Here is a 26,441-nt window from a genome sequence, read left to right as displayed (position 1 = left end):
ATGTACTGAATGCTATTACTTACATTGATCACTGACAGTGCTTGGTGTGTACGAGAGCAAATGAACAATGTTAAATGTTAAGAATACGCTATTGAAATTAATGAATCAAATCTTACCACAATTTCACCACATCTTTGTAAAGTAGACACTAGACAAGATAAATCAGTAATAATGACAATAATAATCTTTATTTATGTAGCACTTTATATGGCACCGAGCCACAAAGTGTAGTACCAAGCGGTTATTAGATTCTTAACATGCCAAAGATGGGCATGTTTGAGCATTAGCCATCCACAGTAATGGAATGCAGTATGGAATGAGATGTGTTATGAGCTACCTGAAGGTGCTTTTGAGTGTGATCAATTCACTGGTTTTTAAAACTCTTTTTTACTTTTTAAAAAATTGTTTTCCTGTGTGTCTTTTTGTCATCAGGAAACAGTTTTTTGGAGAAAATGAAATTGCTGTGCGAGTACCTTCTATATTTAAGCTGCTAATTAAAGAGGTCAGTGTCTAAATTCATGCAGAATCACAGTATCAATGTGACCACTAATTATAGCATGTTTACTGTTACAGGTGTGTCTACGTATGTGGATATGCAATCATGTGTTTCTTTTGTTTTGTGTTATGACAGTTGTAAGAGAAAATATATTGTCTCCTCATAGTAAAAACACTCTGGATCGCTTTTGCAGCCACTTGAGGCGTATTTTCTTTGCATCGTGCGCGTTAAAACATGCTGTGGTATGCACTAACTGGCCACACTTAGGTTAAACAGCAGACTGCATGTGGCAGGAGCTGAGAATAGACAAGTGCTATTTCAAGAAAAAGCCCAATGAAAGTGCCCAAAATCGCCATTTTGGCAACCATTTTGTTTATTCTAATTAGATGGACATTAACTCAAAATTCAGCTTGGGAACAGGGCTAGTTGGATTCAGCACACCTTAATTATTTTAAGTCCTGTTCCCAACTTTTACTAAAAAATGCCTCTAGGAAGCACATATCTCAAAAATATCACCTGTCTAGAATGCGCTTTTTCGTATCATGCATATGCATTCATAGGAGGGTCAGGGGAAAGTTTTGTGTAAAAAGATGGGAGGAGAAACGTAAAATGCGCCTAGTTGTACGCACCTCTGTTTTCCTGTGAAATATTTTTGCCTTGTAAAAGCAGGTGTTAATCCTGAATACCCAGCTCTTTAGAGAGCATCTACTCTCATAGCACCACTTACAACAAGTCCTAGCACTCACCAGCCGTCTTGAACTGACACGTAACTGTTAAAAACAGCACTCATCTTATTCTTAATAATTGTCCTAAAATTGTTGAGAATTGCTTTAAAACTTAAACTGTCTACCATGTTGTTTGTCTCTTTGGCTAAAAATGCACCAGCCAAATGTAATGTAATGTAATCCAAATCTAAAATGCGTCAATAAGAGAAACTTTCAAAGACAACAGTATCACTACTACACTAGTTTTGTGTCTTTGTACTATGTCAAAAGCAACCTTAACTTTCGCTGGCCTATCAAATGTCTTATTTTCACTTTTATGTCATCCACTTAAACTTTCCTACTTGCTAGATTTAACTAGTCCTCCATAGCCCACGTGCACAAGTACTGTAGTTTGAGTAGAACTACTGCTCTTCATTATCTCCCTGCTTGTTGACATCTTATCATGTATTGTATTATTTCATGATCGCTAAACGTTTGATTCCTTTTACTGTAATGTTGTCATCAGTTAACTTCTTTCAACTGCACTTGTGATTGAAGTATGCCGTTGAGTTGTGAACGTTCGCAAATTGCAGTAGGGGCCGGAGAAAGGTGCTGATTACGCGATAAACGTCAGATTTGATGAATACCACGTAAACTGAAGAAGCTCAGGGTGCAGTTTCTGTGGGTTGGCCATGGCACTGATAACAATGTGTTCGCAAATCTACATACATCAGATCTGGCCTTCTGTGTTCTGTGTGATTATTGCTTGATTGTGCTTAAAGTTCAGCCACAATAGGCTTGATCTGTTTTGTCCATATAAAGGACTCCATTTAGTTTTAACTTCATTCGTTAGCTGAGCCAGACAAAGGACTCCTGACCAGGTCATAGCATTAAAACATTTCCATAGATTTTATTTCTTGATTGTGTGTCTTTCAGGTGCTGAATCCGTTCTACATTTTCCAACTCTTCAGTGTGATCCTGTGGAGTGCTGAAGAGTACTACTACTATGCTGCGGCCATTGTCTTCATGTCCGTCATATCCATAGCTATTTCTCTGTACACCATTAAAAAGGTGAGAACTATTTTGCCATCATCTCCTCGGGGCAAAACAGCTTGGGTCTTTTGTTCTCATCTTGCATGGTGTTTTCCTTTTCACCAACATGGATGGGAACGCTTGTATTTCAGCAATATGTGATGCTACATGACATGGTGGCGGCCCACAGCATTGTTCGTGTGTCAGTTTGCAGAGGGAAGAAAGGTAACCACATATATAAATATTCTGTGGCTCTAACAGAGAGATAGATTAGTGCTCACAAATGTATGTGTAGTAGCTTGTATGTATGTGTAGTGTCAATCCATTATCAAAAATACATTTTACTATTTTATCCTGTCATATCCAGATTATACTATCTTTAACTGTATTACTGAATTGTCTTATTTGGTCACAGAAGTGGAGGAGGCCATGTCCACAGACCTGGTTCCTGGGGATGTTATTGTGATCCCAACCAAAGGGACCATCATGCCCTGTGATGCAGTGCTCATCAGTGGAACATGCATTGTGAATGAGAGCATGCTCACAGGTGAAGTGGAATGAAATGAAACATTGCATTTATTCTTACAGGGATGGCACACCAGGCGCGTAGCTGAAGTATTCTGTTCGCGTTGCGTCTGTCGCAACAGTTAGCTTCCACTATAATTAATGGAACTGGCTTCACCAGACGAGATAGCGGCACATACCTTCAAAAAGATTCGATCTCTTCTAAAAGCCTCACTAGAGGAAACGGTGTACCCCAGGTGGTACACCTAACTGCTATCTCTTAAGTGATGGCCTATCATTGCCAGGGTCACAGTAACCAGGACATATTATGTGACAAACACACACAAGCACACACAGCCTGTTCTTAAGAGAGAATAGTCCGGCAAGGTCATAGCTCTTCATTCTAATTTTAGCACTGTGATTATGTGATCTTTCAGTCATGGTTATGATTGGTATTATCTTGACCTGAATGTTCCACATAAACTTTGCAAGTAAACATATAGTAGACTTTGGCATTTACGTTCCTGTGTGTAGGGTTTGAATGGTCAAGGGTGGATCACAGGGGTTTAGAGATGTGTGAGCTTCACGCAGATACACCCAGGAAATATTGATTGTGTCACACAATATGCTGATAGAACTTCACCCTTGAAATGGTGAGAGAAGCAGGCCCCACTCTTGTCATAGTATCATGTGCTGAAGCTTATGAACCATCTTCACATATCAGTGTCTTTGCCCTGTGGTGAAGTGTGTACTTGTTCCAGACGTGTGTTCCAGACACTTTGCAGTGTTTACAAAACAGTGTTTTTTTCTGTGTAGATGAACGCAGTTGGTCTTGTTCATGCGCTCATTCTACATCTTATTTCCCCAGTACAACAGTTTTTCATAACAATATATATTGCAGAGTAATCTATTATAGAGAGAAACATTTCCGTCTGTGTTTGAGGTGCAAACCGTGGTGTGTTTTCATGTGTGTTCATACAGGGGAGAGTGTGCCTGTAACCAAAACCAGCCTGCCTAACTCAGAAGTGGAGGGCAGGGAGTTGTACAGCTCTGAGCAGCACAAGAGACACACTCTGTTCTGTGGAACCCAGGTCATCCAGACACGGTTCTACTCCGGGGAACTGGTCAAGGCCCTGGTGGTCCACACTGGTCAGTAACAATCAGGGTTCTTTCGCTGTCTGACTATTACCTTGCACCATAAAAACAACAGGCATGTGCTGTGCGTGTGTCGTGGTAATCAGAATGACCATCAAAAGCAATTAAAATGCTACAGAAGAACTTTCAAAGCCTGAATTAGATTTGTCATTCAAATGTAGGTGTTGTTAGAAATTGTTTTTAGTGATGTTATTATTTCAGCATTGTTTATCCAGGGGCATGTTGTATAAGTGATGGGGACAGCTAGCCTGGCCCTGGTTTCCCGCCGTGAGTGGTTCTGTCTCCCCTCTTAGGCTTCAGCACAGAGAAGGGGCAGCTGGTCCGCTCAATCCTCTACCCCAAACCCACCGACTTCAAGCTGTACAGGGATGCCTACCTCTTTCTGCTTTGCCTGGTGGGAGTGGCAGGGATTGGGTTCATTTACACCATTGTCCTCAGCGTGATACACCAGGTGAGATCCACAGTCAGTTTGCCCCCTGGGTCTCAAAATAAGAGGAATTCAGGGTTTATTTTGTTTAGTCCCTCAGAACACACCTCCATCCATAATGTTGCTGGGCACGATGCCAATGGTTCATCCATTCCATTCCTTTTGGCTGACTCATTTTAACCCAAAGCGATTCCTCAGAGATGGAGACTGAAAAAGGCCTTGGGCTTTGCTCCATTGCTATGAGTGGCACTGACAGTGCTGTGTCCTGTTCTTGCCAGCCTGCTGAAGCAGAGCAGTTCTATATGTTTCTCCTATAGACTCCTTCAATGTTTGTAAACATCCAGAGCCTACGTTGTGTGTGCGCGCAGCATGGGGTCAGAAAAATGGCGCAGCTAATCTACCGGCATGTTGAGCTGTCAAAGTATGCACTGTCATTGTCACCCAAGGGCCGTGAATCGTTCCTTTATAAATTTGTCTTAGCTAATGACGATTGTCTGCCAGATCCTGAGCTGATAACAGAACAGGTAGATGAAGTTAGCAAGAGGCAAGAGTAGGATTGGGCACCGAAACACGGTTCTAATATGGCACCGGTGCCGACGCAAACGGTAGTAACTGCATCGAATAACAACGTGGATTTCGGTGCCTCATTTCGGTGCTTAAATCGCTTTTTTTTTTTTTTTTTTTTTTTTTTTTTTTTTTTAGCCTACGAGGCATCACTGCATGTCATGCGCCATCTCTAACGTCTTGCTCTGATAGCAACACATCCAGATACAGTTAGATAGATAGATAGATAGATAGATAGATAGATAGATAGATAGATAGATAGATAGATGGATGGATGGATAGATAGATAGATAGATAGATAGATAGATAGATAGATAGATGGATGGATGTATAAATCAGAGGGGTGCATCACATAGGCGAGTGGACAGTGTTTGACAGCTTGCAGGTGCCCAAGTAGCTTTAAAGCGATATCACAAGCTCCTGTTAGAATCTAGCAGTGGGCCTAACTACACACAAGCAAAAGGCTATGAAACAACAGCAACAGTATACGTTACACAATATCCCTGCTAATGCGCTAGCTGGCATTTATTTGAAATGTTATCAGCAAAGTTGTAAGGTGAAACTTTATTTCACGGTGTGTTCTAAACAAAATAATGGCATGATATTAATATTTCATGTGCATGAGGCACATATAGCATCACAATGAATATGAAGATCATGTTAAAAGTTAGCTGGCAAAAACATAAATATGTAGGTTACATACCTGATGTCACTGAGCTGTCAAAGAGGCTACAAAACCATCTCCGTACGTTATCGCTAATTAAACTCAGCTGACTGGTATAGCGCATAGCCATAACTGTTAAAATGCCTACTAGCGCTGGGAATCTGACATAATGTAGCCTAACATGTTCAAACCTATTGCGTGTTATGGGGGAAGACATGAAATTTCTTGAAGCATTTGGGAACATACTGAATTAACTGGAAAGTAGAGTCCCTGTTAGATTAGCTTGCTTGCAAATGCCGTTGTCCATGACCTGGCAGTTCTATGGCAAGCTGTTTTCACATGCCTTATGGCAAACCGCTTACACTGGGTAAACTTGAAAGCAGAGCTTACCATTGTGTGTGCATCCATGGCAAGCCTTTTTAACATTTAAATGTAGGCTATTATGTGTAGGAGTAAATTCAATATAACAGTTCAATTTCATGTTCAAATTTGTCTTATCAATAAAAAAAAGCAATTCATGCTTTAGACCATTTTAATTTAAACACAAAGTACCGGTTCAGGCACCGTTTCGGCACCGGCACCGTTGTAAAAGTATCGATTTAGCACCGGTATTTGATTAAACCCAAACGATACCCAACCCTAGGCAAGAGATTCATAAGCCTGACATACGGCTATCTGGTTGACAAGCCCAGTGTGTATACATACAAAAAAGTAGTACAAGTAAGCATTTTTCTTGATGTTTCCTTGACGTTTCAGTCAATTCACACAGACACAATTCAATGAGATGGAAAGCTTTCTGACCCTGACATGCGCGCACCTTTTCTGTGACGTGGACCGTGAAGGGGTCTATAACAACATATCTACATCAGTCTAACCAGATCTCCCACATATGCTGTTCTAGCAGTCATTCTGTCAGCCTGCCTTAAATATCACATCTTTCTCAGGAGAGGAGTATTTGCTTCAACCATGAAATGCAGCATTTCAGCAAGTTGTTATCAAGGAAGGGCATTTTATAGCCAGGAGGCAACTCTTGGGGTTGTGCAACACAAGGACATAAATGTGCTGACAGTCAGTGGCATAAACTTGTTTCTTATGAGGAGATACATTTTTCTGCTGTGATCTGTAGGTGTACGTCAATGCTGTCACTACCTTGGTTGATTACACTACCTAATTAGTAAATAGTATATAGTAAATAGTGGAAATGATAACAGTGGCTGTAGGAAAATGAGCAATGTTTGAAACGGTACATGAAGATCATATATTGTAATGGGGACCTATTTTGAATGGCCTTTTAATTCCACTAGGCCACTTGATGCAAAAAAAAATAACAAAAGGAAATTGTTTCCTGCATTCCCTATAAGCCATTGTGTTGATAATGGCATGAACCACATACCTGTTGAACACAGTTTTGTAGTATTGCATTTTGGAGTTGGACCTTCACCAATGGCATTTTTATGCTTATGCAATCATTAAGGGCTCAGAGATAAGGAAGGCCAAAGACTGGTCATGTGGTATGATAACGGAAAGCACAAGATGATATAAAATGTAGCTACAATCTTCAGTTGATATATACCATATGTTTTACCATGTGTTATGATACATTTCTGGATGTTTGACGTCACCCATTGGACACAAATGAGATTTCGTGCAATGACAATGTCATGTTTTTATTCACCCAACCACTGATTCAACACCAGATGCTCAAAGTGTTTGTCACTTTGATAACATTAGTAGCATCTTACTTGGATAACATTAGTAACATTTCTTCTGTGTCATGGCCCTTGACTCCCCTTTGATGAACCCTGCAGGTGCCTGCTAAGACCATAATCATTGAGTCTCTGGACATCGTCACCATCACCGTGCCTCCTGCCCTGCCGGCGGCCATGACGGCTGGCATTGTGTACGCCCAGCGAAGGCTCAAGCGCGCGGGCATCTACTGCATCAGTCCCCAGAGGATCAACATCTGTGGGCAGCTCAACCTTGTCTGCTTTGACAAGGTGCCCCTCACTTCTGTAGCAGCGGCGTTAGATATAAGCAGTTTCTTTTTTTTTTTTATTCTGTTACAAGTTGAATTCAATAATTCTCTTGTGCTTTACCATAATGTAACGACATTGGTTATGACGCCTCCCTTAACAGACAGGCACACTCACTGAAGATGGCTTGGATCTCTGGGCTGTTCACAGAACTGAACGTGGAAGGTGAGTCCTGTGTGTGTGTGTGTGTGTGTGTGTGTCTGTCTGTCTGTCTTTTATATGGTTACAAAAACACTTTGTATACTGAAGTAGCTTCTGACCCTGGGACCCGCAGGTTTGTCCAACCAGAGGAGGACCCAGGTACGGAGTGTGAGGTGGAGTCTCTGTTCCTGGCCTGTATGGCTGCCTGCCACTCCCTGACCAAGATTGACGGAGAGCTGTCGGGCGACCCGCTGGACCTGAAGATGTTCCACGCCACTGGATGGGTGAGTGTGGTCCAGTGCTCCTGCATCTTGTCATCCAATCCTGCAGAACGGGATTGATCTCTTCTGCTCTGAACATCTGACTGTTTCAATGTGCTAAAAACGTGGCTCCCAGATTGAAAGTGTGAGGGCTAATGCAAACTTCAGGGTCTGAGATAAGTGTGCTGTTGAATTAGATGGACGTGGCAAAGGACTCTGGGTCAGTATTTTGTACCAGTTGCTTCTCAATGCTCCTTAATATTTCAGAGAACTGCCAGCTTTGCTTCTGTGTGTGTGTGTGTGTGTGTGTGTGTGTGTTTCCATACGTAATAGGAAAAAATATTTTCCATGTGCTCCTGTTTTTGAGCAGATATTGGAGGAAGCCACAGAGGAGGAGACGTCCCTCCACAATCCCATAATGCCCACTGTGGTAAGGCCACCCAAACAGCCACAAGGCAAACGGTCCACTCTCTCCGAGGTCACACCAACTGCAGATCAAAGCATGGTAGGCATTCCCATCACCAGAGACATTTTATTATGGAGATCGCACTCTCTGTGTTGCATTCTCTGGCATGTGCAGTCTTGTTTAGATCAGTAGTCAGATAGGAGTGAAGACAAACTTGTCGAGGTGACATCAGGAGTTGAAGACTTCGCAAATGTAATGCGAAACATCAGCATGTTCCAAACATGAAGTCCTATAGGCACTTTGCGTGTCTTATCATGTAGTTAACCATATTCATTGGCTTGAACGGTAAGAAAACATATGGGTCGCGACTTCATGAACATGGTAAATTGTGGGTCCCAAAGCCAGACCAGTTAAGAACCACTGTAGAGTATGGTTTAGTTTCTGTGAGAGCAAATTTAACTTTTTTCCTTTGCCTCTTCTAGGAGCTGTATGAGCTGCCTGTAAGTAATGAAAAAAAAAAAACTCATCCTCTTCTTCCTCCTCCTCTTCTTCACTCTTCCTTCACTGTTATTTGCTGTAAATCAGCAGCCTTTAATGTGTCCCTTGTCCTGCAGGACACCTATGAGCTGGGGATCGTGCGGCAGTTCCCCTTTTCCTCTGCGCTGCAGAGAATGAGTGTGGTGGTCCGGCGGCTCGGGGAAAAGCACATGGAGGCCTACCTCAAGGGGGCACCAGAGGTGGTGGCCAGCCTCTGCAACAGCTCTTCAAGTCAGTGGCAACAACGGTCATGGTTCCTGCAGCACAACATAAACTGTGCAAATAGAAGATAGATGTGTACTCTCTATGCAGATAAAGAAATATGCATATTTCAGCCTGTGCCAAAGAATGATATGTGAGATGTGAGCTGCATGTGACATTTGCAATTGTTTTTTGAAGGTTAAAAGGGGTATTTATTTGATATTAATATTCTTACAGTTAATGCTAATTTCAAAATATTCAGATTCCACATTCCCCATATACCATCATATTCTTCAGCTTTATTCCATCTTATAGCAATTGAATAGCAAAAGAATAATTTATCTGTAGATGTCTGTAGATTCTAAATGTAATTTCACCAGCTTGGTGAAATTTGTGTATCTGTCATTTTTCTGAGGATTGTCATATTCAGGCATCAGTGAATGTTTTTTTGTATCCATCTATTTACAGTTCCAGAGAACTTCACTGAGGTTCTGGAGGGATACAGCAGCCGGGGCTTCCGGGTCATTGCCTTGGCACACCGCCAGCTGGAGGCCAAACTGACCTGGCATAAAGTGCAGAGCCTCAACAGGTTCCAGCCAGCTGATCCTCCCATCCATTTTCTCTCTTTTCTGTATAAGTGTGCTGATTTCTGAATGAGTTGACCACTGATTGCTGTTGTGTGCCTTAGAGACCACATAGAGAGTAACATGGAGTTCCTGGGCCTCATCATCATGCAGAATAAACTCAAGCCAGAGACGGCAGAGGTTTTGGAAGATTTGCGGCGTGCAAACATTCGCACTGTGATGGTTACAGGTGACTTATTTATTTAATTATTCATAATGTAGAGCAAAAAACAGTCAGATTTATCATACTTTGCTAGTGAACAAGACTAACAACTTGAAAAATATAAACAGAAAGAGGAACTCAACCACATGAACTATTTTGAACACGTGGAATGAGATGTTTGTTGATCATTTCAGCCATGCGTGGGCTGCTGTTGACCTCATGAGTGCACACTCTTGTCTTGTCAAGGTGACAACCTTCTGACGGCCATCTCCGTGGCCAGAGACTGTGGCATGATCGGTCCTCAGGAGAGGGTCATCATTGCGGATGCGCAGCCTCCCGGAGGGGGCCATGCAGCTGTGGTCCTCTGGCACTACACAGACAGCCCCACGGCACCGGCCAGTAAAAATGGCCATTTCCAGGTGAGGGGAGCTTAAGCGGGGGGCGGGACGTCCAGTGTGAAATGCCATTCTGTTTGCTAGGAGTGAGGAAGGAAATTGATGTGAGGGAATAATAACGGCAAAGAGTATCACACGTCAAGCAGTAAATGTATTATATTTTAATTATTGTAGGATTGTTTCACAAGGAATAGTGATCTAGAGTATAATATACCCCAATACAAAGCACAAGATGATAGACGCCCCTAGCTGTGGTTCCATATCCTCAATGGTTCCTGGTTGTGTTCAGTGTGTGCGTGAGCTGTGGTGCCTGTCCTGTTTCCTCTGCAGCTGGTGGACGTGGAGTCTGATGGAGCTCTGTCCAACGGCAGGCTGAGGGAACAGTACCACTTTGCCATGAGTGGGAAGTCTCTGGCTGCCATTATAGAGCACTTCCCAGAACTCGTCCCAAAGGTCAGCTATGACGCCTGCTTTGGTTTATCAGCATAGACCGCCATTTTTTTACTGAAGGGGAACGCAACTTTGTTACTTTTTATTGAATGAAAATACCCCAGTCAGCCAATACCTGTTCATGTTATAGAAGTCTTTCCCCTCTGTCTAGAATGTTATTTGTTTTTCTTGGGGCACCTTATTGGACATTGCACAGAGGTGTTGAATCAGTGACCTTGTTGGTGAGAGTACAAGTCATCAACAGGCAATTTGAATTTCCCCTGGGGATCAATAAACTCTATCTCTCTCTCAAATAACTTCTTCCAGTTGTAATGAGGGGGGTCATATGAATATCCCACAGTTGTCTGTCTCCACCTCTCTCACTTTCTTCCCCCCTTCCTCTCTTCCTCCCTGCTGAAGCTGGTCCTCAGAGGGACTGTCTTTGCTAGAATGGCTCCTGACCAAAAGACCCAGCTGGTAGAGATTCTCCAGAGCGTGGAGTGAGTTAAACACTAATTTTAACATGTGCTGTATGTGTGTAATGCATTGGATTTGGTAAGAATATAGGGTACATTTGCTAAATTCCGTGGTAAAATCTGATGCCATGACCTTGCTGTTTGAAACTTCATGACACTTGTAATGTTACAGAAGGACTCTGACAGACTCTGTCAGACGAGTACTATTTCAGTTATTTATCTCATAATAGTTTATGTTTTCAATTGTGTTGTTTTTCATTTTTATTTTATTTTTTGCATTCTAATCTTTGCAGCTACTTTGTGGGCATGTGTGGGGATGGTGCAAATGATTGCGGTGTAAGTGTCGCCAGTCCTTATATGAAACCTTCTCCTGTCTTAGACAATGCCTAAAATAGAAACACTCAATTAGTCTGGATTATCTGACTTTTATTGTTCTAAAATGTACCCTTTTATGTAGAATAGGTTCTTCTTTAATATTGTTTTTGATTAAATTTATGATTTATATGGTCTTGAGAAGAGGATCCCATTTGTGTAGTATTACATGAGCTGTTCCTGAGAGTTCTGCAAGATATGTTTTTCCCCCATGTCCATCTTTCCCAATGTACTTTACTAATTGTGACCATTTAAGCATCAGAAAATAGAATCAGTGAATGGGTTTGTTCAGAGAATGCATGGGGCAGTTCACTCACCTGGTTATTCTGCTCTTGCCCCTATGCTGCATGCTCAGGCCCTGAAGCGAGCCCATGGGGGCATCTCCCTGTCTGAGCTGGAGGCCTCAGTCGCCTCCCCATTCACCTCCACTACGCCCAACATCTCCTGTGTCCCCAACCTCATCAGGTAAGGTCCCATTACTGTGTCAGTGCACATACATGTATCTCAAGCTTCTGGAGCTATCCTGAGACATGAGAAACTTATACATGTGCAGTTAGCTTGATCTTACCTCCTATATCACATTCTGCCCTTTAAGCATCAGAAATGTCATGTTGAATTGCATAACTTATGTGAGTGATTGTATGTAATTCACTGATTCTTGAGATAAGGGACAAAAGTACTTTTGAAAAGTGACAAACAAAAAATCGATACTACATTAATTTGAATTGGATATCATCATAAACATAGATCTCATCTATCATGCCTGAAAAGGAACAGGATTTTTATTAACCACTTTTTATAAAAATTGACATTTACTGACTTAGTAACTTGTCATTTGTCAACTCCGTCTGACACATGAAAATATGTTTTTTTGTGTGATCAATTCAACAACACTGTAAAGTCTTTAAGTGTGTAGAAATGGTGTGCCTTAGCAAGGTTTGGTGATAAATTGCATTCTATACACTTTTAATATAATTTTACATTGTTTTGGAATAAGCCATTTTAAATTACCTTAATTTAGTTTACTATTTTTTAATTTTTAATATATACAATCAGTGATTTTGTGCACACAAGACACTGATGCATGTAGATAAGTTGGTGTTTTAATGTATGAACACACTCAATTGAACAAAAGAAACATACACTTTTTTATAAAAATGAAAAACCTCCATCTTATGGGGTTGACACACAACTGACGGTGTTGACACACAATTGACGGTGTTGACAAACTAATCGAGAATCAAACTGATTAAATATATTTACCTAGTTTTGACATGGCAGTATCAAGGGAAAGGGTATCAAACTTCAAACAGAGTTTCTATAGGACCTCAGGGAAGTAAGTTCTATGATTTGCTCCAATTTCTCTCAGCAAGTAAGTAAATCATTACTGCCTTCGGTGTAGAGCCAAGTATTAGATATTTATAGGGGTGTAAAGATTAACCGATACGTATCGGTATCAGTTTTTAATGTGTAAGATACGGCTACATCGATACGTTAAGCCCCGTATCGGGAAAAAAACTGAAATGAACCTGTCGTTATATCGATTTACTTGTTATGAATCGGTTCACAACCTTTTCTGCTCGCTCAGACTCTCGTTTACGTTCCAAGCAGCGTGTTCATCCCACTTCCGGTTTTGAAACTATTGTGGGTAATGCAGTTCGTTTTTGGTTACATTCATTGCCCAAAGTTGTCAAATGACCTCATTACCCATCTACTGCAACTTAAGCATGTGACAACTTGCACTCGGTCGGCTTTGGTTTTTCGAAATCCAGCGCGAAATTAAACACTTAAACAGCATTCCTAAGCAGCAGCGATAGCCTAGTCTGTAGAGTATAGCCTTACCTTTGATGAAGGGATTTCCTTAATGTTAAATAATAATTTGGCCCTTGCTGCTAAAACGATGCACAAATTATTAGCCATTTATTTTGTTCATATTCACTCAGACTTGTGGCATTATAGGTTTCTGCATTAGGTCTACTGTTGGAACAAAATAAGCCCAGAGAGTTTATTGATTTATAGGCCTATTTTATTCTTGTAGGGTAGGCTATATGAGAAAAGGCCAAGAGTGTCTTAAGCACTGTTTTATTTTATTTCGGTATTGTCTTACCTCAACAAGGCTACAGCTCCATGAAAACAATCAGATATAACTCTATAAAATCTGTAAAGTCTATAAAAATGTATTTTTATGTTGTATTTGGCTGCTGTGTTTGACTGAAATGTAGACTATTCTTTTTTCATTTCAATACAGTATATGAAACAAACCTCAGTTTAGATAATCATATTCACACATGTTTTGCCTAATTGACCATGACCATGATAATTGATATAATATTAGGGGCACATTCATTTTATACAATAATATAATTTTATATAATACTATAATATAATAATATAAAATTAAAGGAACCGTATGTAAGAAATGTATTTCAATTAATCATAAAATGGCCCTGATATGTCACAAGACATTAAGAAATTATGTTCACTTCAAATACTTATATCACTGACAACAGTAGTCTGGCCAGGATATTGTCTTTTAAAAAGTGAAGTTGCAGCCCTCAACTGATGTTGATGTTGTGTTTTGTCATGTCATGTTGTATTTTGGCCTGATGCGCCACCCTCTACCTATCTACTAATCACAAAGTCAGTCGTGTTTCGGCATCCGGGTTGGCAACCTCGAGTCAGGGGGGAGGGGGAGGGGATACACCGCTCTACAGTATTTTGAAAGGGATTGCAGTACCAGTTTTGGCCACAATCTTACATATGGTTCCTTTAATGTGCACCTTGAGCAAATGATAAAAAATATTTCAGAATGCTTTCCATTCTTGAACTGCATCGAATCGCATCGCATCGAATCGTACTGAATCGTTTTTTATAAACATGTATCTTTTCTTGTATCGAATCGTGCCCATGTATCTAGATGTGAATCGTATCGTCTTTTACATGAGAGATTCACACCCCTAGATATTTATATATAATAGTTTGTCTAACATGTGGGACTTGGGCATTGGACAAGAGGTGTTGAACATGCCTACGCTCTATGAAGTCCATAACATCAGGGGCTATGGCATAGAGCTCCCTGGTCTGGCTTGCTTGGAGGGGACAAGCTGTCCCTGTCAGTTTCAAAATCTTTCACTGGACAGAAAGAGACATCCCTCCTCCTAGGTGCCTGCTGTAGTTTTACTGGTCACCTTGCTACTGTATTTTATAGTTGTATCAGGTAGCTTAGTTGACTTTACATTCTCCTGGGCCTAACACTTCAGCCATTTGAAACAGAAGAACACACCAGAATAGGCCTGTTTAGTAAGCAGGATTTGATGGCTGCATTGCAATTCAATGCGGAAGTAATCCAAGTATTCAGAATACGTTACTCAGATTGAATACGTTAGAAAATACATATTTGGGCATGTATTCTGTATTCTGTAACAGAATACTTTTTGAAAGTATCCTTCCCAACACTGCCTACATCTCATGAGTCCCATGCGCGTTGGCTATAGTTGATCAAACTTTTGCCAACTTAAAAAAAAAAAAGCTTAACTCCAGTCGCGATTCAAAGACCGCTGTTTCCAGCAACAGCACCCATCTTCTTTGTTTTCAAGTAACAAGGAATTCACGTGGAACCGTTGCAACTCTGTCATCATTATGTTAAGCCCGCCCACCGCAGTGTTTCCCCTAGAAATTTTTCCAGCAGCGGTGCTGTTGATCGTAGGAAGCCCCCCCCCCCCCCCCCCCCCCCCCCCCAAAAAAAAAGAGAACATTTTGAATGACTCCTTAAATGGTGACTTCTGGTGGATTTTGTGAAAGAAATGGACAGATTGAGTTGCAAATTATGACAACCATCAACACAAGCATTTACAAAGCATGATTATTGCAGTACTTGAACAGGATTATTCATGTTTTTCTTTCACCTTTTTAATTTACATTATTAGTAATTAGCCACTGTACAACTGTACACTGTAGGCCACTGTACAAACTATTACTATTTAGAATATACAGTGCTGTGCATAAGTTAAGATTTATTTATATACAGTAATAACATTTATTATTTACGATACATGATGCATTAAAAAATAATTGATGTCCTATTTTTTTTTTTATTAAGGCATTAAGACAAAAGGCAAAATATGTTTTTTATTCCTCCCTTTAGTCAATTTCAGCATGGGTGTCTTAACTTTTGCACAGCACTGTATAAACTATATAGACTTCTCTTTCATGCCATTACAATATAGTGTAATGACATGAAAGAGAAGTCTATATAGTTTATACAGTGCTGTGCAAGTCGTATTGAGTGCCTGTCACTTTAATGCCGTGACGACCCGTGAGGCTTGCTTGATTCTCATGGTTTTAAGCTAACTTAGTAGCGTTGTTGTGCATTGTGCATAAAAATATGTGAATGAAATTAATTATGTTTCCCATGTCATTTGGTAAAATAAATGCTCAAAAACTCGAAGAAAATCTATCTTGGATTATAGCAGATAAGTGTCTTGTATCATATCTATAATTTTGGTGATCTCTACAGGAATTAGAAAACTATCTCAGATGTAAATGATTGCGTATCCTATTACTCAAATTCAATTAAACCCACCAATAGGCTAGCTAGACCTTAGTTTCACAGCCTAGGTATGTTAGCAACACAGGGCTTGAAAGCATTGCCTGTATCACAAACAAAAACGAAACAATGCGTGGAATTTATCTGGGAATAGGCTACTGAAGGTAGGGGCGAGCTATCTCGCTGGTGTGTTTAATTTGGTTCCTTGGTTAACATAATGTAGGCTACGTTTTTTTGCACAAAATTGCGTCTGCTAATAAACTTAAACATAAACACAAACAAGCATGATCTCCTGTGGAATCCCTGACTGCGCATTCATTCAAAGTTAGCCTACTATTATTTGTTGACATGAAACCTGAACGAACGGCAGCTGTTCCTGAAGTTCACTTGTGTCTATTTTTTTTTTTTTTTAATTAGGCAACTTTTTTTGCAGTGGCGCTTGAATTCCAGGAGCGGCGCTGCGCCGCTGATGAATACATTGTAGGGGAAACACTGCACCGACTCTACACACGATATGATTGGCCTGATCGAAGTTTGATTTTTCCAGCTCACAAGCCAACAGAGAGTTGCAAGACTACCCTGGCTGCAAATTACATTTGCTGCTGCTAGGGTACGTCTAGATTTCCATATTTAGGGTGAAAATTGGCAGTAGGACCACAAGGATGCAAAAACTCAACTTTCACATCTTTGTGTTCTATATCTACATTAATGGACTTTCCTAACCACCAGTGATCATCATACACCACTGCCAGCCAATCCCCTTGTCTCAATACTGTTGATAATTATATCAACAGTAGCACCCCCAGGATCTTTCAATGGCTCCTCTTCCATTTCATCCACCAAATCTTACATTTTATCGACCGAATCCCCTGCTCGTCCAACTCGTCTTCCATCTCCTGCATCAACATGGCCAATGGACGGCTCTTCCTGGCCCTTGCATCAGTTTGTTGCTCCTCTGAGCAGTCTCTTATACAAAGAATAGCTGGGGGAAAGCATTGGCAATCCAATGGCTCACTGCAAGAGCATGATGGTTGTCTGTAGCTAACACCAAACTGGCGAAGCCTATGAAGAAGCCGATACTTCTTTAGAACCTTGCCTGACACACTGCAAAAAATTAAATCTTACCAAGTGCTATTAATCGTATAATAAGATCAAAAAATCTATTTGGTATTGTTTCTAGTATGAAAAGACTTACCTAGCGCTCTCTTGAAAGATCATTTTGACTTACCAGTAATTTTAGAAGACTTTGACTTATTTTAAGAAGTCTTATCAAGACAAATTTACTTAACGCACTGGCAGACAAATTGGCTTGCTTTTAGGACAAATTTGCTTAACCCACTGGAAGAAAAAATTGCTTATTTTCAGGATGAGATGTCTTAAAATAAGTCAAACATTTCTTAAATTAAGTCATGATTTCATGAGAAAGCACTAGGTAAGTCTCTTTATACTGAAAACAATACAAACTAGTTTTTTATCTTGATATAAGATTAATAATCTTGGTTAGATTTTATTAGATATGCCGTTTTTGCAGTGTAATGCCAGTTGTCTGTGACCTGATTTTTCAACGGCTCGTTTCTGTGCCACATGAGTTGTATAATTCCTTCTCAGCTCTTGTGGAAAAGAAGATATCTCCTAATGTTGGAGTTCCGATGTTGGCTTCCCGTTATCATCCTCTCTGTTTCTGTTCATGGAGAATCTACAATCATTTTATCTTTTAGTTTGACATTTGACTTTTCTATTTGAGCCTTCTTTTTCCGCCCTTCCTGCTTTCTTAGTTTATGTTGCCCTTTTGTTAATTTCTTGACCTTTTCTTTCAATGCTTTTATCTTCCTTGCATGTCTTTTCCTGGTTTTTCTCCTCTCTCTCAGCTGCAAAGGCACGCTGGGTTGAAGTAGGCTCCTCAACAGCCTGGTCCAGAGGACATTCTGGTGGGGTGTCTTTTTCATTTAGCCATCTATACTTTCTGCGGTGCCTTTTTGCTCTGGGTCCTAATTCTCCTACTTGTTTTACTTTTTTGTTTTGGACCTGTCCTTTCATCTCTGTCTCTCCTTTTCTAACTGCTGTTTACTGTCTAACTGTCCCTTCTGCTTTCTGGGTCACTGTTAATTCTTTGTTTTTGCTCCTACACTGACAATTTGTGTCTAGCCATGTCTGCCTAGAGTACAGATAAAAACAATATTATTATAATAAGTTATTTGCCATTTGGGTATATTAAGATGTTTTAAGTCAATCAACATGCATACTTAGATCATATTATCATGTTATGTAGTTGTATAAATTACTTAATGAGTATTTGGGAGCACTTTTCCACTCCGTCAGCTTACATGTCAACACCGTCAGACAGAGTTGACGTCTGACGGAGTTGACAAATCAACATGGTTTTTTTTACTTAATCATGTGTAGTAGTTGGTAGCCATTTTGATTTTCCTAAGTTGCCAGCTGCCACTAAACTAAACCAAAATACCAACTTTTACTTCAAACTTCTTGATTGAATTCAGCTCTACTTTGAAGACTGTGTTGACACATAAAAGCTGTGACCACAGGGATTTCAACTTGTTTGCTGAATATTTTTTTTTTTAAAAACACTTACGAGACCATGTGTTGGACTGCTGCATCCATCAACAGAAAGAAGTCAAAGGGGTTCCTCAGGGTAAAAGCTGACCAAAATATGCCTGATTTATTTCGAATTTAAAAAATATCTGACGGAGTTGACATGAATTGAGGACAGATTTTGAAAGGCTGTTGTTAATGTATAAAATAATGCAATGTTCACTTTAAGTATTTTGTGATATTTTATTAAGCCATCCAATTAACCTCATAATCATATTTGTGCATTTTGGCCATTTTAAAACACTTTATTTTTGCAGTTTGATACTGTAACTTCTGCGGAGGACGAGTTCATTTGCATGGGCTTTCATAGTACAGTGCTGGTATTTTATGAAATAATATAAATATAGCCAAAACTAAAAGTCTAAACATACAAAAGTCTTTTATATCCAACTTAAAAGCCTTTTTAAATGAAATAATTTATTGTTTTTTAAGGGAAATTGCAACATTTTGATGGGGGACATGTTTTGTCCCTTATCTCAAGAATCAGTGAATTACTAATGTTATTGAATTCTCATTATCAATTATCATAAAATAATTGCACTGAATGGGATTTAAAGTTCTGCCATAAGAATGTGTATGTTTAATGTATGTTGTGAGTGAGTGTCCATTTCAAATGTGCTTTTCTCTCCACAGGGAGGGTCGTGCTGCGCTCATCACATCCTTCTGTGTGTTTAAGTTCATGGCCCTGTACAGCATGATCCAGTACCTCAGTGTCACACTTCTCTACTCGGTGAGTCTTCCTCACTCCAGACCAGACATTAAAAGCTTCAAAGCTCCTGTGGCCTTGTGTTTCTGATGTTGTCTAACTGGAGCTCTTCCCTCTCATGGCCAGATCCTGAGCAACCTGGGTGACTTCCAGTTCCTCTTCATTGATGTGGTTATCATTCTCATCATAGCCTTCACAAGTGAGCAGGCTTCCTGGAATTCTAATTAATTGACTCTAATGAATTGAAATTATTTATGTGAAAATGTGTAGATTCATTGTGGTTTTTGTGTCTAGGTGTGTGTGTGTGTGTGTTGTTTTGGTGTTAGTGATTGGTATTGATTAATCTGTGTGTGCGCGGTGCCGTCCGCAGTGAGCCTTAACCCTGCGTGGAGGGAGCTGGTGGCCCAGCGGCCCCCCTCTAGCCTCATCTCCGGCCCACTGCTCTTCTCCGTGCTCACCCAGATCCTGGTGTGCCTCGGCTTCCAGGCCTCCGCCTTTGTCTGGGTGCAGCACCAGAGCTGGTACGAGAAATGGACACCACTCTCAGAGTAAGTGGGCCCGGCTGCTAACAGCACATAGAACAGCTAGTGCATGAGCATTAATGCAGCTCTGAGGCTGTAGCACACCTCTCCAGTAACTAAGTGAATACAGTGCCTGCCTGTAGTATGACGTAAGGCAGTTGATGGTTTTGAAGATTTTCTAAAACTTGTTTTACAAAACATTAAATGTAAGGAAATGTTAAATTGTCTAATTTCTATTATTATCTATGATCTATTAATTGAATTTGAATAAGAAAAAAATGTGATTGTCTATTTGTATTTTATTTATTCTGGAAATGCTGAAACATAAGCCTGGCCATCACAAGATTGATTCTCAAAAGAGAATGGGTCTGGGAATGCTTCCTTCCCTTCCTACTGTATATCCAAGGGGCTTAACCAACAATGAAGTTAAGCTTAATTTGGTGCATTCAATTATTACTGAATCTTAACAGTAGAACAGCAAACACATCTTTCTTGTCAATGAAAGCTGTTTGCTTAATTTCAAAGAAATACAACCATCAGCACAGCCATTGGTTGTGTCACTCCTAACCACACTCCCCTGTCAAGCACGCCCCCAAGCAGTTGTGATTGGTTCCTGGGTTTTCAGTGATTTTGGACATTGCTGTGACTGATCTGCAGAGCAAATTGAAATGTGATGTCTGGGTTCACCAAAGCTACTGAAGCATACCTTCTCAAGTGTCTTTTTCTTTCTCTCATCTCTCTCTCTTTCTTTCTTTCTTTCTTTCTTTCTCTCTCTCTCTCTCTCTCTCTGTGTCTCGGCATGATTTGTCTCCTGTCCAGTGCTTGTAATAGATCTCGGGTAGGACTCTCCATCGATCCAAACATAACTCATCCCGTAGACCACAAGAACATCCGGAACTACGAGAACACCACCCTGTTCTACATCTCCTCATTCCAGTACCTGGTGGTGGCCATCATCTACTCTAAAGGGAAGCCCTTCAGACAGCCCAGCTATAAAAACTGTAAGCACCACTTCTTTTCAACCATTCATAGTGCCAGTGTTTTTGCAGTTTCTTTCAAATGTTGATATTGGAACCACTCCACTGAAGTAATGTGAATATAGTAAGTAGTTGAAGCAGCTTTATAGGCCAAGGTGCTACCTCTGTTGTACAGGTGTTGTACGATGTGTGTGTGCCCACTGCCCCCCCCCCCTCCCTACATACACAGCACATTGTCATTGTCTACATACATTAGCCCCTTGAGCCGTGGATCTGCCCAAGGTTACTTCCTTGGTAAGGGTATTTTTCTTTGCTCCTGTTGCCTTTGGGTGCTCCTTGTTGGTGCCCCCCCCCAATCCTCCCCCACCTTTCTTATGCAGCCCTTGCCCCCCCCCCATAAATGCACAAATAGGCTGACACCAGACATAATTTCACTGCATTTCTTACATCCAGTAACTATATGCATGTGACAATAAACTTCCTTGTGTGTGTGTGTGTGTGTGTGTGTGTGTGTGTGTGTGTGTGTGTGTGTGTGTTTAAATCATTTGCAGTCCACATGTGTACCTCTAACATAACAGGATAGAGTAAGCGTGGCCTTTGAAGAGAATGACTTGAGGAAGCTTGTTCTCTGTAGAATATCATTAATACTGAATGCACTGTATATGTTATTGGTATGTGTATTTCTTCTCCAGGGCCTTTTGTGTTGTCCTGTATTAGCCTGTACATCTTCCTCTTCCTCATCATGTTATTTCCTGTTCCAGCGATTGACAACTTTCTGGAGGTGGGTAAAAAAAAAACATACTTATATGTGGCCATCTTGGAAATACCTATAGGGCAGATACTCTGGTCTTACAAGATACCTGCCTAAATGAATGGAGAGAGACCCGTAATTCCATATAGAAACGTAAAATAGACCTTAAAAGTCGGATTCAACATTTGCATGTGATCAATGGCATATAGTGTTTCAGTAGTCGCTAATGTTGAGGGTTGATTTGATCATAAGAAGTTCTAGAGAAGCAAAGTTAGGCCTTTTCCAAATATGTGATCAAAATACAGGATTTTGTTTGGCTTGACAGACTTACCCATTTCCCCCCCAATGGTTTGTCTGAGGAACTGGAAAGGCATTGATTTCTAGACAGTTGAATCTTCGATTATTGGGATAGATTATTGTGGATTTGCAACCTTAAAACAAAGCCAGCAGCATCCATTGTTTGATCACAATTTGATGCTAAATGTATTTTCCTTTTCACTTGACTCCAATTCTATTACTGAGTTGCTATCACTATTTCCTTAAAATCGTTAGGTAGGAGACTGCAAGATTGGGCTTTAGGTGCTCTAATTATATAAGTATTTCTTCTTGCAGATCGTTTGTGTTCCTTATGAGTGGCGAATTACCATGGTGATCATCATTTTGGTTAATGCAGTCGTGTCATTTGTCTTGGAGGTAAACAGCCTTGGTCTGAAACACATAACGTTCTAAGTCTTCTTCTAGCACCACTACTGTATGTACCTTCAACAATACCTGCTTTATAAATCTATTTTCAAATGATTCTGGCTATCTTGTTAAATATCCAAATCAAAACCATCAAAATATCTAGACCAATCAATTTCCACCTGATTGTGAAACGTCGATTGCTTCTCTTCAAATTCTAAATGCCTTACAGTATAACTTAATCACCTGTACTATGTATGATCGGCAGCCATCTTGTTTCCCTCCTGCCAACTGCAATATTCCGTAGACTTTGGTCCTAGACATCATCTTATGGAGGCTTGTATTCAGCCAAGACAAGCTGGAAAAGGATGGGGTGGCCCCAGCTACCCAGAACACTCAGGTTGGCTCATGCTGCTGTTCTCATTTGCCTGCTTTTGCTTCATTTACATTTTTTTGTTTGTCGACTAAAATATTTCAGCTTTCATTAGTAGTCATATTCTCAGGGTGATGATACAGGGGAACTTGTGCAGAATTGCCTTGCACTTGTGTTGTTTGGGCACTTTCCCATTAATATTAGGCAACACATTTTTATCTAGAAAACATTAATGAATGTTAATGAATTTCACAATCATCCAATCAGAACACTCATATGATATCCTGGCAACATTGCACAAAAGTTTGCCCCATGTATCATAACCTTTAGACAGCTTTTGCATGTTAAACTTGCTCTTTTGCTGAATGTGAAAATAGTTGAATAGAATAGAATACCGCTCCTCTAAGGATGATGGTGGAAGTTTTGTAAAATGAATGACAAAATGATTTTCATTATATGAATTATATTGTGTGATGCTGCACTTTTTTACCTTATCATAGTCCACTTCTGGATAAAGTTTCAGATGTTTTGTTTGCAACCTTGTTGCACCATGAGCATGTTGTGATTGTGATCATACAGTATGGATGTATTGTTCCCTCGTCTTTGAATACGCCAACAGTCCTGTGGAACTGTTCATGTGGCTCTCCTTTGTTTTATGTGTTGTGGACCATGGACGTTTCTGAAAATGTTCAATCTTTGTAGTTTGACTAGAGTACTAGTCAGCACTGTCTGTTTCTGTCCCGTCTCCAGCTAAGCAATGACCGGTGGGGGTCCAGATTCCTTGCTTGGCTGTTTTGTCGGAACAGGAATGCTCCTAAGACGCGCTACATCCAGCTGGCCCAGGAGCTACAGGACGACCTGGACTGGCCCCCTCGACCCCAGACCTGCACCTACGGCAAGGCACCCCATCACTCCATCATCCTCTGACCCATCACTTCTTTGTCTTTGAAATCCGGCCTTAGATGACCAGACCGTGGGAGAACCAGCATGTGTGTGCCCAGATGTTTACACAGGTCTTCGATTTACCCCAACCCATCACTGAATGTATCCGCCCAAAACACCTTAGGAGCAAAGTACTGCACGCTCCACTGCCAGGTTCCTTCATCATCAGTGTTGGGGTTAGCAGAGTTCTTCTTAAGAGCCCTGTGCCAACCCAGCTTGTGTCGCAGGTGTCATTCTTTATATAGCGGGTTGTTGTTAGATGTCTGACTGCACTTTAATGATCTGAGACTGATGAACCACGGTAACACATCAGGGCCACTCTCACACAGTATGTCAAAGATGGACAGTTGATTCACTTGCCAGTTCATTGGCAACTCCAATGACACGTATATGTAAGTTTGATGTCCCAGAAGACAAGAATTTTTAAACAAGACTTTTTGTTTATTTTATGTTTCTATATTTTCCTATCTATTTTAACATGATACACACGCTACATCATCTCTACTTTTTGTATTACAAATTGGACAAATGGAACAGTTGTCAGGTTTTCTTAGTGAAATTAAGACCGAATATGTTGAAACTACTGTCATTACTCTACTGATGTGAGGGTTTCATTTATCATTGTTCATGATGTTTGAAGTTCCGAATTTGTTTAGATTCATTTTGCTTTATCAGGACATTTTATATCATGCATATTGCCTTTTGCATCTCTTCCTGTGGAAGAAGATTATTGCAATAATCAAGTAGAATGAATTGTCTGACTTCATCAACACTTTCTCTTCTTTTTCTGTCTTTCTCTGTATCTGTGTGATAAAGAATGTGAGTGGGAAGACACATGGGGGAAAGGGAAACTGTTTTGGCTACGTATAAGTATAAATACTTTTTTGATCCCGTGAGGGAAATTTGGTCTCTGCATTTAACCCAATCGGTGAATTAGTGAAACACAAACAGCACACAGTGAACACACAGTGAGGTGAAGCACACACTAATCCCGGCGCAGTGAGCTGCCTGCTACAACGGCGGCGCTCGGGGAGCAGTGAGGGGTTAGGTGCCTTGCTCAAGGGCACTTCAGCCGCGGCCCACTGGTCGGGGCTCGAACCGGCAACCCTCCGGTTACAAGTCCAGAGTGCTAACCAGTGGGCCACGGCTGCCACGTTGGTGTATGCTGTTTAGTAACAGATATGACTGTGATATGGTGTCACTATGCAGATTATTGACCTGGACTATGGTACTTTTGTCTTGCACAGAGGTTTGATTCTGTGATACTGCTGAATGAAAAGAATACTGTATCTCCAAAAGGGGAGAGGTGGGGGTAGAGGGTCCATCCGTCTGTCTATCTGTGTGAGTGCTCATGTCCAGACGCTGGAATTTAGTTTCAGTTTCTGCAGCGAGGGTCTGCAGTTGTCTTATTGCTCTTGTTTAATCCGTTTAAAGTAAAGTAAAGTGTAAAGTTTGCTGAAATAATACAAGATGAACTGATTAGATCAGACAGGTCAAAGTTTTCATCCCACAAAAATAGGATTGGTGTGACCTGATTCCTGATGCATCAGTCTGTAACACTGTCAGCATAATGATGCTGAAGTAGTTCAGACTAAGCCATATGAAACAGCCTTTCCCATCACATGAAGTGCAAAGCTAATCTTGTGCACCAGTTGGGGAGAGCAGGGTTAACGGTTTTTTTTCTTCTCTCAAGAAAGATGCCAGTTACAAGCTGTGAACATGAATAGTGTATCACAACTGTGAAACAAGACATTTGACCTATGCAAACAAAATAATTACTGGCAAATATCAAGTGCTTCTTTTTAATCAAATCCCTTCAAACCATATCAATGCTTAGAGGTGTGTAAGTAAGTGCCTGTTAGCTATTTACTGACATGTATCAGATCAATGAACTGTGGTGACACTAATGCATACAGTAAACATGGGGCAGAGTGTTTTTGTCAAATTAATTTCAATGTGATTGTAGTCAGGTGCATGGCCTGATTTGTAATATTGAGATCATGGTTTTGTATTTCCTTATTACTTCCTTTTTAATCTCAGAATAGCCTATGTAATTTCATTGGTAATATGTACATGAATTTTAGCTGCTAGTTGTTTTTTGTAGATGATACTCATAGCTGTATAGCATGTTGATGGTACATGGTTAATGGTACTACACCTCTTTAATGAATAGAGAAAGACAACACTATTATGTTCTTTTTGCTGTGATTTGGATTTTGTAAGCGAAAACCTGCTGAAAGGGAATTCTATTTTGATGTTATCGTTGTTCAGATCCATGACAACCAGGGGAATATTTGATAATATGAAATTTGCATGATTTCATGAAAGAGCTACAGTCACATTGTACCTACACTGTTGCATTGGTTTCACTGTATGCACACATGTATTTGAAAATGGACCACAAACGTGGACCATAAATAGCACTGATCAGCTGTCAGTTTAACACACAGAACTGATAGCATATTAATGTTTACAAATTGACTTAATGAGCAGGAAAATTAATAAATTACCTTGTTGAATTACCATGTGCTGCTGTGAAGGATCTCACTAATTATCTGAAATTTACATGTAGTGGATAAAGCTTATTATGAGCCTTAATTGAATAGATGTAAGGAATGTTGAAAGTTGTGAATGCACCAGCAGAATGGCGTCACCATCACATGTCTCATATCTGACCACCAGGGGGCAGCAAAAGTGAAATATCCTGTAACATAATCTGTAGAAAAGATATAGATCAGTGATCATGGAAAAC

The 26,441-nt window shown here is 40.4% G+C and overlaps 1 protein-coding gene across 3 annotated transcripts in view; it reads left to right on the top strand.

Annotated features, from left to right (window-relative positions):
• Window positions 1-24,629, top strand: part of LOC121724683 (probable cation-transporting ATPase 13A3) — a 42,010-nt gene extending 17,381 nt beyond the window's left edge. For 2 of the 3 annotated variants that reach the window (XM_042111442.1, XM_042111447.1), the window contains exons 8-34: window positions 433-502; window positions 2,137-2,271; window positions 2,385-2,457; window positions 2,648-2,779; window positions 3,718-3,885; window positions 4,185-4,342; window positions 7,355-7,543; window positions 7,683-7,744; window positions 7,854-8,004; window positions 8,351-8,485; window positions 8,869-8,886; window positions 9,001-9,154; window positions 9,593-9,713; window positions 9,813-9,937; window positions 10,157-10,329; window positions 10,636-10,758; window positions 11,155-11,234; window positions 11,504-11,546; window positions 11,938-12,047; window positions 19,372-19,468; window positions 19,571-19,643; window positions 19,815-19,992; window positions 20,785-20,966; window positions 21,635-21,723; window positions 22,306-22,386; window positions 22,682-22,774; window positions 23,498-24,629. In XM_042111442.1, coding sequence (XP_041967376.1) covers window positions 433-502; window positions 2,137-2,271; window positions 2,385-2,457; window positions 2,648-2,779; window positions 3,718-3,885; window positions 4,185-4,342; window positions 7,355-7,543; window positions 7,683-7,744; window positions 7,854-8,004; window positions 8,351-8,485; window positions 8,869-8,886; window positions 9,001-9,154; window positions 9,593-9,713; window positions 9,813-9,937; window positions 10,157-10,329; window positions 10,636-10,758; window positions 11,155-11,234; window positions 11,504-11,546; window positions 11,938-12,047; window positions 19,372-19,468; window positions 19,571-19,643; window positions 19,815-19,992; window positions 20,785-20,966; window positions 21,635-21,723; window positions 22,306-22,386; window positions 22,682-22,774; window positions 23,498-23,674 — 3,190 coding nt within the window. In that variant the 3' untranslated portion in view covers window positions 23,675-24,629. The remainder of the gene's footprint in view (window positions 1-432; window positions 503-2,136; window positions 2,272-2,384; window positions 2,458-2,647; window positions 2,780-3,717; window positions 3,886-4,184; window positions 4,343-7,354; window positions 7,544-7,682; window positions 7,745-7,853; window positions 8,005-8,350; window positions 8,486-8,868; window positions 8,887-9,000; window positions 9,155-9,592; window positions 9,714-9,812; window positions 9,938-10,156; window positions 10,330-10,635; window positions 10,759-11,154; window positions 11,235-11,503; window positions 11,547-11,937; window positions 12,048-19,371; window positions 19,469-19,570; window positions 19,644-19,814; window positions 19,993-20,784; window positions 20,967-21,634; window positions 21,724-22,305; window positions 22,387-22,681; window positions 22,775-23,497) is intronic. The other variant, XM_042111449.1, reaches the window with a different exon arrangement.
• The last annotated feature ends 1,812 nt before the right edge of the window (window positions 24,630-26,441 follow it).

This window comes from Alosa sapidissima, chromosome 1 (genome assembly GCF_018492685.1).
Source record: "Alosa sapidissima isolate fAloSap1 chromosome 1, fAloSap1.pri, whole genome shotgun sequence".
NCBI lineage: Eukaryota > Metazoa > Chordata > Actinopteri > Clupeiformes > Clupeidae > Alosa > Alosa sapidissima.
The sequence above is the reverse complement of the archived record's forward strand: the minus strand, read 5'-3'. Positions and strand labels throughout refer to the sequence as shown.